The 13,506-nt window shown below is 36.1% G+C and overlaps 1 protein-coding gene across 2 annotated transcripts in view; it reads left to right on the top strand.

Annotated features, from left to right (window-relative positions):
- Igf2bp3 (insulin like growth factor 2 mRNA binding protein 3) overlaps positions 1 to 13,185 on the top strand; it is a 138,063-nt gene extending 124,878 nt beyond the window's left edge. For both annotated transcript variants that reach the window (XM_027932768.3, XM_027932767.3), the window contains 5 exons: positions 4,958 to 5,074; positions 8,304 to 8,378; positions 11,135 to 11,266; positions 12,097 to 12,210; positions 12,694 to 13,185. In XM_027932768.3, the coding sequence (XP_027788569.1) occupies positions 4,958 to 5,074; positions 8,304 to 8,378; positions 11,135 to 11,266; positions 12,097 to 12,210; positions 12,694 to 12,792 (537 nt within the window). In that variant the 3' untranslated portion in view covers positions 12,793 to 13,185. The remainder of the gene's footprint in view (positions 1 to 4,957; positions 5,075 to 8,303; positions 8,379 to 11,134; positions 11,267 to 12,096; positions 12,211 to 12,693) is intronic.
- The last annotated feature ends 321 nt before the right edge of the window (positions 13,186 to 13,506 follow it).

Below are 13,506 nucleotides of genomic sequence, written 5' to 3'. Positions count from 1 at the left end.
GCTTTACTTTTCATGAAAATTAAGGACATGGTTTGTACTAAAATGATCTCTCCTTTTCTTTATTAAGCTAATTGACCATGAAATAAATTAACTGGCATGATTAGTTGAAAAATTTGTCAGTTTTAAATGTTTGTGCTCTCTGACCCAGTAGGTCTTAACATAAATTCTTTTTTTAAAATATTTATTTTTTTAGGTGTAGAAGGACACAAAACAATGCCTTTATTTTTATGTGGTGCTGAGAATCGAACCCAGGTCCCGCCCGTGCTAGGCAAGCACTCTACTGCTGAGCCACAGTCCAAGCCCCTTAACATAAATTCTTTAAAGTATTTATACAAGGATGAATATTTATATTTAAAAATTCAATTGCACTATTATGAATTGGTGACAAACTGAAAACTTAACTCTGAAGGTGTTATAAAAGCACCCTCAGATACAGCAGGAAAATTAACTGTCACTGAAGATAAGGGAACTGAAACTCTTTAGTCTTTTAAGTTGCTAAGTGTCTCGAACATGCATAATATGGTTGTGTGCAGTTGACTCAGGAAGTCATAAGAAAGGGAAAACAGCCCCACCTCAAACAACAGTGCTGTTTGGCTCTTAAGAGCCAAAATATCTGTATTTTCCACAGGGCACATCCATATCTGTTGAAAGAAGGATACACACTGATTTTTTGTGAATATGGTTTAGAACATACCCAAGTCTGACTCCTTTCTCTACCATCTGTTATGTGACTTTGGACAAATGACTTAACTTTTCCAATTCATTTTCTCATCTCTTAAATGAAAATGTTGATAGTTTTTATCAGTTATTAGTCATGAGGTACAAATGAGTTCAGGCACAGTACCTGAAACAACAAACTCAACAGATCTTCTCACACAGTTGCCACATACCCTGCTCCCTCATCAGTTATTCCCCTCTTAACCTGAATTTTAGCTCAGTGCTCTTTTTACCCATTTCTCACTATTCATTAAAAACCACAAAGCTAGCATTCAAAAGTGCCATGAATGTCTTAATTGGAATTCTAGTGGTACAGAATAACTGGAATTCTATGTAGACTAAACAAGTTGACAATTTGATAATTATTGATTTAAAATGTTCAAACCCAGTAGTTCTTAATCTGAATCATGGAGGTGTTTGAACAAGGGCACAAAAGTTTGTCTACAAAGATTCAGTTGAGGGCTGGGATGGTGGTTCAGTGGTAGAGCAAGTGCCTGGCATGTGTGAGGCCCTGGGTTTGATCCTTAGCACCACATTAAAAAAAGATGGACACAATACCTTTATTATCTATCTACAACTAAAATAAATAAAAAGATCCAGCCAGGTGCAGTGGGATCCAGCAGCTGGGGAGGCTGAGGCAGCAGGAGTTCAAAGCCAGCCTCTGCAAAAGTGAGGCACTAGGCAACTCAGTGAGACCCTGATTCTAAATAAAATACAAAACAGGGCTGGGGATGTGGCTCAGTGGTCGAGTGCCCCTGAGTTCAATCCCTGGCAAGTAAAAAATAAACAAATAGATAGATAGATTTGGTTGAAACATGAAAATTGGAGACTATGTATATTTGCCATTAGGGCTGAGATAAATTGGGTGAGGTATATCTATTCAAGAGAATACTCTATTGGGAGAGTTAAATAGTGACATAGGAAGATATTCAAAGTATCTGATTAATGTAGACAAGCAATTAGAACATACTATTTGTACTCTGCCCATTTGTTTCTTTATAGTGTCAGTACTTTTTGTCTGCCCATTAAACGTGCCTGTCTGCTTCTAGTTGCCATGTCTGTCTTCTAACTAGGATTTTGTCATTCTTCCTGAGTATTTGCCTTGAAAGAACTAACTAGTGAAACTATTTAGACTTGGCATTTCATTTAGATAACTGGTTGATTGTGAAGTTATGTAGTTTGGTCAGCTTACATTTTTCTGACTTAAATTCCTAACACATTTTTGCTATCTTAATGTTCATTTGCATACTGTTGTACTTTAAATTTGTCTAGGTATCATCTGTATCACTTCCTATATTGCATTTCCATTTTATTGGGTTTGTAGGCAAAAGTCAGTCCTTGTATTCAAAGAAAAGCCCTTTTATTGTTTCTATAGTGTTAACTAATTTATTTTTGATACTGGAGATTGAACCTGGGGGCGTTTTACCACTGAGCTACATCCTCAGTGCTTTTTATTTTTTTATTTGGAGACGAGGTGAGGCAGGCCATATTTGCAGTCTTCGGTCTCAGCCTCGAGAGTCACTGGAATTATAGATATGCTCTACCATGCCCCAATAAATTTTTAATCTTTTTGTTCAGCAGAAAGAAATTTAAAGACTTACTTTTTTTTTTTTAAATTTAAACATGTAACTGAACCTTTCCTTTAAACTTAAGATGATACAGTAGTTGAGATTTTCCTTGAAAATTTGTAAAAAATAACAAGGTTCTGCTGGGTGTCATGGTGCATGCCTATAGTTCCAGTAGCTCAGGAGGCTGAGGCAGATTCAAAGCCAGCATGAGCAACTTAGTGAGGCCCTAAGCAATTTGGCAAGACCCTATCTCCAAAAAAAACAACACAAAAATAGAAACAAAGGCTGGAGGTGTGACTCAGTGATTAAGCGCCCCTAGGTTTGTTCCTTGGTACAAACAAAACGAATAACAAGATTCTGACCCAACAATTGTCCATATAGGACTAATTTTTACCCATAAATGTTAGATGGAAGTCTAAAGAAAAGGAAAATGATTCTCAGATTTAAATCCACATAATTCAAATTCTTACCAAGTAGCATGTATAGATTGTGACATAGAATAAATAAGCTCCGAAAAGTCTTTGTGGAGGGATAAGTTGGACAGCTTATTCATCTTTATGGGGGGTTCTGCAGTTGATTATCAGTCTCTCATAGTGTTTGTGATGCCTTGCTCTCTGCCTTCACTCTGCTTACAGAAAGAATATGGAACCATTAATGCCAGTAATAATTTTTTGGTAAGAGTGATGGTGTCCTTTGGTAGATCAACATTCAGTGGCACAAAATTTGTTTCCACACCCAATAAAAATGTCAGAGCCTTGTGTTGCAAATTTCTGATTTTCAAAAATTTTCTAAAATAATCAAATTGCAAATATGTCCCTGGTTTGAGCAAAACTGTTGGCATACTTTTTGTTCAAGGCATTAGAAATTTGAGAAGTGTTTAGGTTTAAATATTAGAAATTAGAAGTATTTTATGGCAGTGTATGTTGGTGTATATTTTACAGTATTGATGGATTGACTTTAGTACTTGGGAAATAAATTCATACGTGCTTTAGAATGGAAATAAGAAGATTCAACAGATAATTCTGAAATGTTTTTACGTAATCATTCACATGTAAATTTCTTATTACAAGCATATTTAGAAATATTAGCTTATTATATATAGTTATTTTTTCCTCTTTTTTTAATATTTATTTTTAGGTGTAGATGGACACAACACAATGCCTTTATTTTTATGTGGTGCTGAGGATCAAATCCGGGTCCCGCTCATGCTAGACGAGTACTCTACCACTGAGCCACACAATCCCAGCCCCTGGGTATATATAGTTTTTTAAATAAATGCATATTTTGCTTTACTTGGCATATCCTATTGTGGCTTATCTTAAAATATTTCTTGTAATACTTTTCTTGGAATTAACTTATTCTTGGAAGTGTTTTTCTTACTAAGATAAGTAAACAAGTATAAACTGTATAAATATGAGTATGGCTTCTATACACCTTTTAAGTTCATTGGCAACATTACTGAACCTCTAATTGGCATTTTAAAGAATCCAGTAACTGAATGTTTTGTTTTGCTTGCGAGAATGGCTATGTTAAAGGGCACAGGTGGCTTTAGGTGTAGGAATGAGTATTCAGATGAAATCCACTTAAACACAGCCTTACAGGAGTTAGCCTTCAGAACGTTTTCTTATTCACTTATATATAAAAATGAAAGGGAAGACAGAAATAGAAGGAGTAAGGAATTATATGGGAAAGTAATTACAGCATTTTACCACTAAGGTGAATTAGTCCTCTTCTAATCCTGTCCTCTGCTAGTGTAATGAGAATGGAATGACATTGGTTGTTTTCTCATGATTTAGTTCTTTATGAAAAGACCTGGGTGTTTTTCTTAGAAGATAGTTCACTATGTATTTAAGAAGTGAAACCTACACAGATGAGGTGTGGAGTTGGCATCTTTGAATGCTGCAGTGTTGTCCAGAATTTCTTTTACTTATCAAGAAACTACCTTGGGGGCTGGGGTTGTGGCTCAGCAGTATGCTCACCTAGCATGTGCGAGGCCCTGGGTTCTATCCTCAGCACCACATAAAAATAAATAAATAAAATAAGTATATTGTGTCCAACTACAACTAAAAAAATAAATAAATAAACATTAAAAAAAAGAAACTACTTTGGATATAGTGGTTGGAAGATTGTCGTTTTTAAGGCAATATTATTTCTTTAGTGTTTGTTTAAACTTTATAATGTCTGTGTATCATTTAAATCTATAACTCAGTGACATCTTAAATTTTCAGAAAATCATGTATAGAACCAGGTGCAATGGCGCATGCCTCTAATGCCAGTGGTAGGGGAGACTGAGGCAGCCTCAGCAAAAGCGAGGTGCTAAGCAACTCAGTGAGACACTGTCTCTAAATAAAATACAAAATAGGGCCGGGGATGTGGCTCTGAGTTTAATCCCTGGTACTTAAAAAAAAAAAAAACCATGTACATAAAAGTGGAATTTTAAATACAAATGGTTTCAGAATGAATATGAGACCTTCTTGACTTGTGGGATAAATTCTTGTCAACTTATTTTGATAGTTTCTCCTCCTCTTCAACCTTTCTAATACCTGTACTGTATGTGAGAATGTGCTCATGCCAAAGCTGATGATTAAAAGCCAAAACCCGAAACAAAACAAAACAAACCCCCCTGATTTGTAGCAAATAAACATGTACTTTCTGGCTTTCTTTTCTATCAGCAATCAGAAACGGAGACTGTACATCTGTTTATCCCAGCTCTTTCAGTCGGCGCCATTATCGGCAAGCAGGGCCAGCACATCAAACAGCTTTCTCGCTTTGCAGGAGCTTCAATTAAGGTACTGTTTTGCCAACTGTGGCTGTCCTGGTTCTTTAAGCAAATTAGAAAGATAAATCTTTCCACTTAATAATTTGAATTGAATGTTAGAGATAGTCTTGGTTACATAGGGCCTGACAGAAAACCCCAAACAACAGTAGCTTAACCTCCAGACTGATTCTGGAGGCAAGAAATCCAGGGCTGGCTGGTTACTTTGCTCCTCAAAACCTTGGACTTCTAAGCTCCTTCTAGTCATCTTTGCCAGGTGTGATCTTGGACTCTCATGGTCCCAGAAGACATCATTCAGTGCTCAAACAATCTGGTCTGTTGTCCAAGCCAGAAGGGACAAGTAGGACACAACAAAGCCTTTCTACTAGGGACATTTCCTCAGGATTTGGCCAGATGAAGCTGAAGGGGCATTAGGGAAATCTAGTCTCTGTATAGTTAGCTAAACATTTCATTATTACAGACAGTAGAGTAACAAATATCAGAAGACAGTTAATGTTTTCTGCCATAATATAACAGTGTGTTTTTTGAAGATTCTGTATTTTGACGTGCTAAAACAACATAATATTAAAAAGCTTGATGTATCTATAGTTTTGTTCAGGAAAACATCAGTTAGAGGTTTTATTTTGACTAAGTTTTATGAACCTTTAAAAATTAAGATTAACATACAACATAGTACACTTATCAAACAACTCATAAATCCCACTCCTGGATATTTATCCAAGAGAAATGAAAATTTGGGTTTTCACTCACACACACACACACACCCCACACACTATACTTAAATTATCTATATCATCTTTATTGATAACTGTCCCAAAATAAGAAACCTGGTGAATGGATAAAATGTGTCCATCTATACAATAAATATTACTAAGCAATGAAAAGAGACTATTGATAAAAACAATTTGCAAGGATTCTCATGTATTGTGCTGAGAGAAGGAAGTCAGTCTCAAAAAGCCACACATTGTATGATTTCATTTATATGATAATTCCACAAAAGGCAGAACTATAGGGACAGAAAGAAAACAAATCAGTGGCTGCCGGAAGTGAAGGAAGGGGGAAGGGTTGAGCATAATGAAGCTGTTGGAAGAGATTTAGGGGGTGATGAAAAGTGTTCTGTATCTTAATTGTGGTGGTGGATACATGAGTATGCATTTGTCACCTCCTACACCAGGACACCAAAAGACATTAAATAATTAAAAATCAAAACAAATAGCCCTTATATATTCTTGTATAGCAATAAATAAGTGAGCAAAGGAAAAGACATGGTAAAAGATCAAGTGGTGAAACAACTTTCCTATCCTCCTAGTTTCCTGATTAAGTTAAAAATAAATTCTGACACATATTCACACACATTTAAAAAAAAATAAAAATAAAAACCCTAGTAGATCTGTTTTGGAAAAACTGAAGTGAACATTTCATGAATAAGAATTGGGTATTAGAGGCTCAGTTCTACTTTCTGGCTTTCATGAATGTTTTCTAATGAGGCTGAAAAAATGTTTTTGTTTCTTAAAAGCCTGAAATGCATAATCTGAAAGATTCATCACCATTCCCAATACTTGGTATTGTTTTACATATGGACAAATTTCCATGTACTTTACTGTATTAGGGATAGAATATTTAGTTATTACCAAATTATCATTTGTGTTCATTTACTTGACATTCAGATCATTCCTCATTTATCTTGCATAAACAGTACAGTGATAAATAAGATATACAGCCTTATTTGTTTAAGCTTATGGAAAGTAGAATTAATGGGTCAGAGGGCATGTGCTTTTTTCAGGCTTTGAAAGAGTATAGCAATTTATACTCTTAACGTAAATGTAAGAGTGCAGTTAGTCCCAGCCTTCTATCACCAGTATCAATAAACAAAGGTATTTGAAACAAAACAACAAAGCTGGAAAATTGAATACCTTTTTTAAAATAGTGGTTTCCTTCAAGAGTTTTGATTAAAAGCAAGTAGTTGTTTGCAAATACCAGTCAGTGCCCTGCATAAAGTAGGTGACAAGAGATGTTAGCTTTATTATGGAGAGAGAACGCAAGGCTTCATTAAAAATAGATGTTTTTGATGTAAATTATGTGTGGGGAAAGGTCTAGAATGTATCACATAATTGACAGTGATCATCACTGTGGTGCAATTTGGTATTTTTGCTTCCTGTTCCTATATGAAATACTGTTTTTTGTATTACATAGTTATTTATTGTGTTTTGTATAGTAAATGTCAACAATTTTTTTCTTTATGTTTTGATAAGAGGAACTCAGTGGCATTTAACCACTGAAAGCTTTTTTAAATTTTCTTTCTTTTTTTGAGACAGGGTATCACTAAGTTGCTTAGGGTCTCCCTTGCTAAGTTGCTATGGCTGACTTTGAACTCATGATCATCCTGCCTCAGTTTCTGGGATTATAGGCAAGTGCCATCATGCCTAACCAGTTCTTTTAAAGTAACTCCTAGCAACTGGTCCCCAAATCCTTTTGTCCTAGGTCTTGGTGGGAATGTTGGTTCCTCTCTCTATGTAAGTTTCTGCATACTTTCCCCAGTCGGGGCTTTTTGTGTGATTTCATATATTCTGTGAAAATAGAAAAGCCCAAGTTCACCTTTCTCCCACTTAATCAGTGTTTATTTATTTCATATCTTATTTTAGTGAACATACATGGGGATAATTTACTAATAATCTTTGATTTGTGGACTTAGTAAAAAATGTGTACAAATAGCTTAAGAAAGCAAGACTTCCTTTTATTTAAATTAGGTAAAAGGGGCTCAGCAACTCTGAAAGTTATAAAAGAGGATAGAGTAGCCTCAAAATATAAGGTGGAAGGTCTCTTGGAAACCCAAGAGGTTCTGATGCAAGCAGATCAAGGGCCACACTTTGCCTGTGCTTACAATACCAGTGGTACTCAATGGAAACAAACCACTGAGTTCATGGGCCAGGTTGCTCAACTTCTCCAGCCTTCCATTTCCCCATTTGTAAGGTAGAGGTCATCCTTCATCAGGGTGTGGGGCAGGTTGGCTGAGAGTCTGAATGTTTAGATTTACATCAGATAGGCATAGTGTATGTTTATAGTATATAGCAGGAGCTCTAACTGATGAACCCACATTAATCACTGCCTCTCCATAATTTCCTTCCAGAAGGCTTTAAATTCTGCATTTCGGTCAGTCATGCAAATGTCAAGCTGGTTGGCCTAAGTGTTCTATCAATGACACCTGAAAGTATCATAACCCGTTGGTGATGGGTCTATTGCAGATCGCTCCAGCTGAAGCACCAGATGCTAAAGTGAGGATGGTGATTATCACTGGACCACCAGAGGCTCAGTTCAAGGTATATGCCCCCAGACTACAGATGGTAGGAAGAACCATAATGCCGCCTTCTCTCAGAATTCCTGATTTTAAATAAAAAACATCTACTCAGTTAAAAAAAATAAAAGGAAATTTCATGTCTAAGATCAGAATGGAACCACAACTCAATTGTATTTTAAAAATAAACCAAAAGCCTTTAATTTTGAGTTCTGAAATGGTTGTTCCATTTGTTTCCCAAAGGTGATTTGTTCAACACCCTTCTATGATAACGCGAAGGAGAGACCTTAAGAGGAAACTTAGAAACTTTCCTATTAATATATGTGCCTTGGACATGTGTACCCAGAGTTTTCTGTCTCCAAGAGGTTCTAATCTTGAATTAAAGTGCCCCACTTTAGCCCCTGGGTTCAATCCCCAGCACCACCAAAAACAAACAAGCAAAAGGTCCCCCTTTCATCTTACTCTGGAATCAACTCTATTAGCCCTTGCCCATAGACTCTCCACAAATCACTCTAATCTATGGGATTTTAGAGGCCTGAAGAGCAGGAGCTCTCATAGCATTTGACCTTTGTGAACCACTGCACATGTTTATTGGAGTTTGGGGCCAGAAGGCCTTTCCTTGTATACGCAAAGGTAATGTAGCAGAGTGATATAAAGCAGACATGGCAGCCAGTTTGCTGGTCTAAATCCCAGCTCTGGCATTTACCATCTGAAACCTGGAGCAAGTTATGTCTCTTTGGCCAGTTTCTCACTTATAAAACGAAGATAAAAACATTTACAACCTAACGTAGTTATAAAGTTTAAATAATATACAAAGTGCTTAGAATAGTGCTTAAAACTTGAGCAGCACAATATCAGTGTGCTACAATATACAGCCAACTCAAGGTGAACGGACTGAGACCATGCCAAATTCACAAATATGAATGTATTTCTAATTTTAAATTTTAGTATGGAACTAAGTAGAACAAATTAAAAATTAAAAAATTTAGTATGGAACACTTTGTCTTAGATAAAAGCAACTAAATTCTGTTATTTATCCAAAACCCATATATCTTGGTCCAACTGACCACTTAGCAGCTGTATAATTGGACAGCCATCTAACCTTAAGCCTTCTTTTCCTTAGCTCTAAACTGGCCAGTAACATTGCCTATGTCACATGCATATCGGGAATGTGCCAATCACCCACTGCCTTTTATATATATATAATATTTATTTATTTATTTATTTATTTTGGTAGTTGGACACAATATCTTTAATTAATTTATTTATTTTTATGTGGTGCTGAAGATTGAACCCAGGGCCTCACCCATACTAGGTGAGCATTCTACCCCACCCCAGCCCTCAATCACCCACTTTCACTATCTCTCCCCCCACCCTTTTACAGGTGTGGGTCACTCAGGATTGAACTCAGGACCTTTTGTGTCCTAGGCATTCTACCCACCCCTAGCATCCTGCCCCTTTCCCCCATCATTCCTTTGACCTCTGTTTCAGGCCTTTTTTTTTAAAACTAAAAATCCAAAGCTGTTTTCACTTCATTTACAGAAAGAATAGGAAACAAAGGGGGCGCTCTGAGATGTGAGTACAGTTGGTTCACATTTAGGTGAAGAAATGGACTCCTGCACAGCAGCCTTGTGGTCTAGGCAGCTCATAACTCTGGAATTATGAAAATTCCTTTCTATGCTGAACCTTTAGGGTTCTTAATTTTAAATCTTAAAAGGTAAATACAAACATCAGTTATTGCATGTTTCTCCTTAGATCTAAGCTTTTGCTCTTTTAAAACTGAAATTACTATCTTGGAACTGCTATGTTTGTATCATGGGAAATTCAAAGTTATTTCCCTGTATCTTGCAATTCCCAGGGTTTACAGTTAAGTTAAATATAACACTGTAAGCTATAATGGTTAAATCTCATTTATGTGATCAGTGATAATTCCAAATGAATGTTGTTTTAGAAGTCTAAGGAATAGTTAACCTAATCCATGTCTTTTCTCATTCAAGAGCTTCTATTTTGGAGGATAGTGTACATTGCTAGGGTCCTTTGATTGTATTAGGTAATATGTACATTTTGGCCTGCACCTTTGGTGCAGAAGCTAACCACTTTTTGTTTTTAAGGTTTGCCTGACTTCTTGTCAGAGTCGACCAACTCTTGGGACTTTTTCCTTTGGTGTATACCAGAGCAAATTAATGTTTGTACATAACAAAAGTAGTTTCTTATATGTAATAACTAGTTGCATGCAGTAGGAGATATGTTGGTTGTGAATATCAGGAGTGTGCATTAAATTGATTTTGTAGCCTATTTAAAGCAGAAATCACCTGGATAACAGTGATAAACATGGTTAAATAGAAATTCCTCTCAGCAGGTTTCTTACTGGCTCATTTAGACATGAGCTTGGCTCTTCATGAACCTGGTGTAGCTGGCTGTGTAGTTTTTCCCAGTCTTTTCTTGCTTAAGAAAAAGGCAATTAATTTCTCATCGTCAGATAAAAAGTTTTACCTTTCAGGATGGGAGAGCAAATAAAATCTGACACAAATTATTCATTAGACTTGCCTATTTTCATCAGAAATATAGCTTATCCTTCTTTTATCATTGAATCATCTCACCCAAGGTGCATGTATTGTCACTCTTTTCGTAATTTGTCTCTTAAACTACTCAACAGTCTTCCAAATACAGGTGTATCATTACAAAGGGTTATTCCAGTTGGATCTAGGCCAACTTAAAGGGTAATTGGTTTTATGTATTTCAAACATGAATGACACTGATCAGCTATATTCTCACCTGTAGGCTCAGGGAAGAATTTATGGAAAAATTAAAGAAGAAAACTTTGTTAGTCCTAAAGAAGAGGTGAAACTTGAAGCTCATATCAGAGTGCCATCCTTTGCTGCTGGCAGAGTTATTGGAAAAGGAGGCAAAACGGCAAGTACTTCAGCAAAACCTGTGCAGTGGTATAAAAGGGAAAGCATTGAAAGGTACTTGGGAGTTCCAATCCCTGAATTTTGGCTAATTTATAAAAAGCAGGACCATCTTGACCAAGGTTTGGATAAAAATGCCTATTGTACTTGAATGTGGATGTTGGATACTAGTGAAAGTAATATATCTTTCAGAATACTGTGAGAGGACTGTCCCATATTAGTAAGAGGCATTCATCATTAATGTTGAGAATGTTAACACTGAACACGAACTGAAAAAATTTCATTTATAAGTTGTACTTTTATAACTGAAAAAAGCAAATGATGTCGGTTCTTTTTCTAACATCTAAGAAATATCCAAAGCTATTTACAAATTGGAAGTAATGGAGAACACACACTTTGGAATCAGATTTTCAGGATTTCAGTCTAACTTTGCCATTCACTTGTGTAAATGGGCTTAAATCAGTTTTTTTTTCAAATGAGCCTTAGTTCCAATGTTTTAAAACGAAGGCCAGGTACACACTTATAATCCAGTGACTTGGGAGATTAATTAAGGCCAAAGGATTCCAAGTTCTAGGCCAACCTCAGCAACTTAGCAAGACCCTGTGTCAAAATTAAACAATAATAAGGACTGGGATATAGCTCAGTTACTAAAATGCCCCCAGATTCTATACACAGCACCAAATCAAATGAGGGCAGAACAATTAAGCTCTTGAATTATTAGGATTAAATGAAATTTGTAAAAGCTATAGCTCAGTGTCTGGCACATAGTAAGTGCTTGGGAATGATATTTTTTTTAAAATGCCACTTAAAATCGTGTATATTTGTCTATTTCAGGTGAATGAACTCCAGAATTTGTCAAGTGCTGAAGTTGTTGTCCCCCGTGACCAGACACCTGATGAGAATGACCAAGTGGTTGTCAAAATAACTGGTCACTTTTATGCTTGCCAGGCAAGTGGACTCTAAAATGATGTAATCACTTTTGATTCTCTCAACTGGAAGCAATCCTCCATGAGTATACCACACAAAAATGATTGTTTGATGTTTAACGCATTTGTGTTATCTTTTTTTTTGGAGGGGGGGGGGTCTTGCTGTGTTGCCCAGGTTGTCCTCAAACTCTTGGGCTCAAATGATCCTTCTGCCTCAACCTCTCTTGTTGCTTGGACTATAGGTGCACCTAGTTGATGCTTAACACTTTTAGTCTTCCTTTTGGCAGATGATTTCAGAGATGACTAGCAAACTGATTAGGATATATTTCTAATAACCAAATGTGTTCTAATCCTAATTAGAAAAAGGTATGCTCCATGTTTGTATAGAGAAGTCAAATTAAAAAGAACCAAAAAAAAAAAAAAAAAAATGCATTTTATTTGAAGTTGCTGATATAGTAAAGTAACTTTCTATCAGGTAGATTTTTTTAAGCTGTCTTTTTTGCAGGTTGCCCAGAGAAAAATTCAGGAAATTCTGACTCAGGTAAAGCAGCACCAACAGCAAAAAGCTCTGCAGTGTGGACCACCTCAGTCAAGGCGGAAGTAAAGGCTCAGGAAACAGCCCACCACAGAGGCAGATGCCAAACCAAAGACAGATTGCTTAACCAACAGACGGGCGCTGACCCCATCCAGAATCACATGCACAAGTTTTTATCTAGCCAGTTGTTTCTGAGGACCAGGCAACTTTTGAACTCCTGTCTCTGTGAGAATGTATACTTTATGCTCTCTGAAATGTATGACACCCAGCTTTAAAAAAAAATTTAAAAAATTTTAAAAAAAGTAAATGGGGGAGGGAGGGAAAGAGAAGAGCTCTGCACTTCCCTTTGTTGGAGTTTCACGGCATAACAAATTTTCTAATTTTTCTTAAATATTCCCCCATAATGCCAGAAATTCGCTTGAAAGGTGCATTTGCTAAATTCATCAAATTAATTAAAATAGATTGCTCCTAAATCCAGTTGTTAAAATTGGATCAGAATAGGGTTATCACAGGAACTTAAATGTTAAGCCATTAGCATAGAAAACCTTTTTATTTTTATCTAACACTAACATGAATAACCTAAGGGAAGTGCTGAATGGTGTTGGCAGGGGTATTAAATGTGCATTTTTACTCAACTACCTCAGGTATTCAGTAATACAGTAAAAAACAAAATTGTTCCTTTTTTGAAAATTTTATATACTTTATAAAGATAAAAGTCCAACCATTTTTTAAAAAAAATTAAAATTCAACAGCTATTAGTGAACAGGAAAATAACTGAATGGA

This window comes from Marmota flaviventris, chromosome 1 (assembly GCF_047511675.1).
Source record: "Marmota flaviventris isolate mMarFla1 chromosome 1, mMarFla1.hap1, whole genome shotgun sequence".
In the NCBI taxonomy this organism is placed as follows: Eukaryota; Metazoa; Chordata; class Mammalia; order Rodentia; family Sciuridae; genus Marmota; species Marmota flaviventris.
This window is presented reverse-complemented; position numbering and strand designations above follow the sequence as displayed.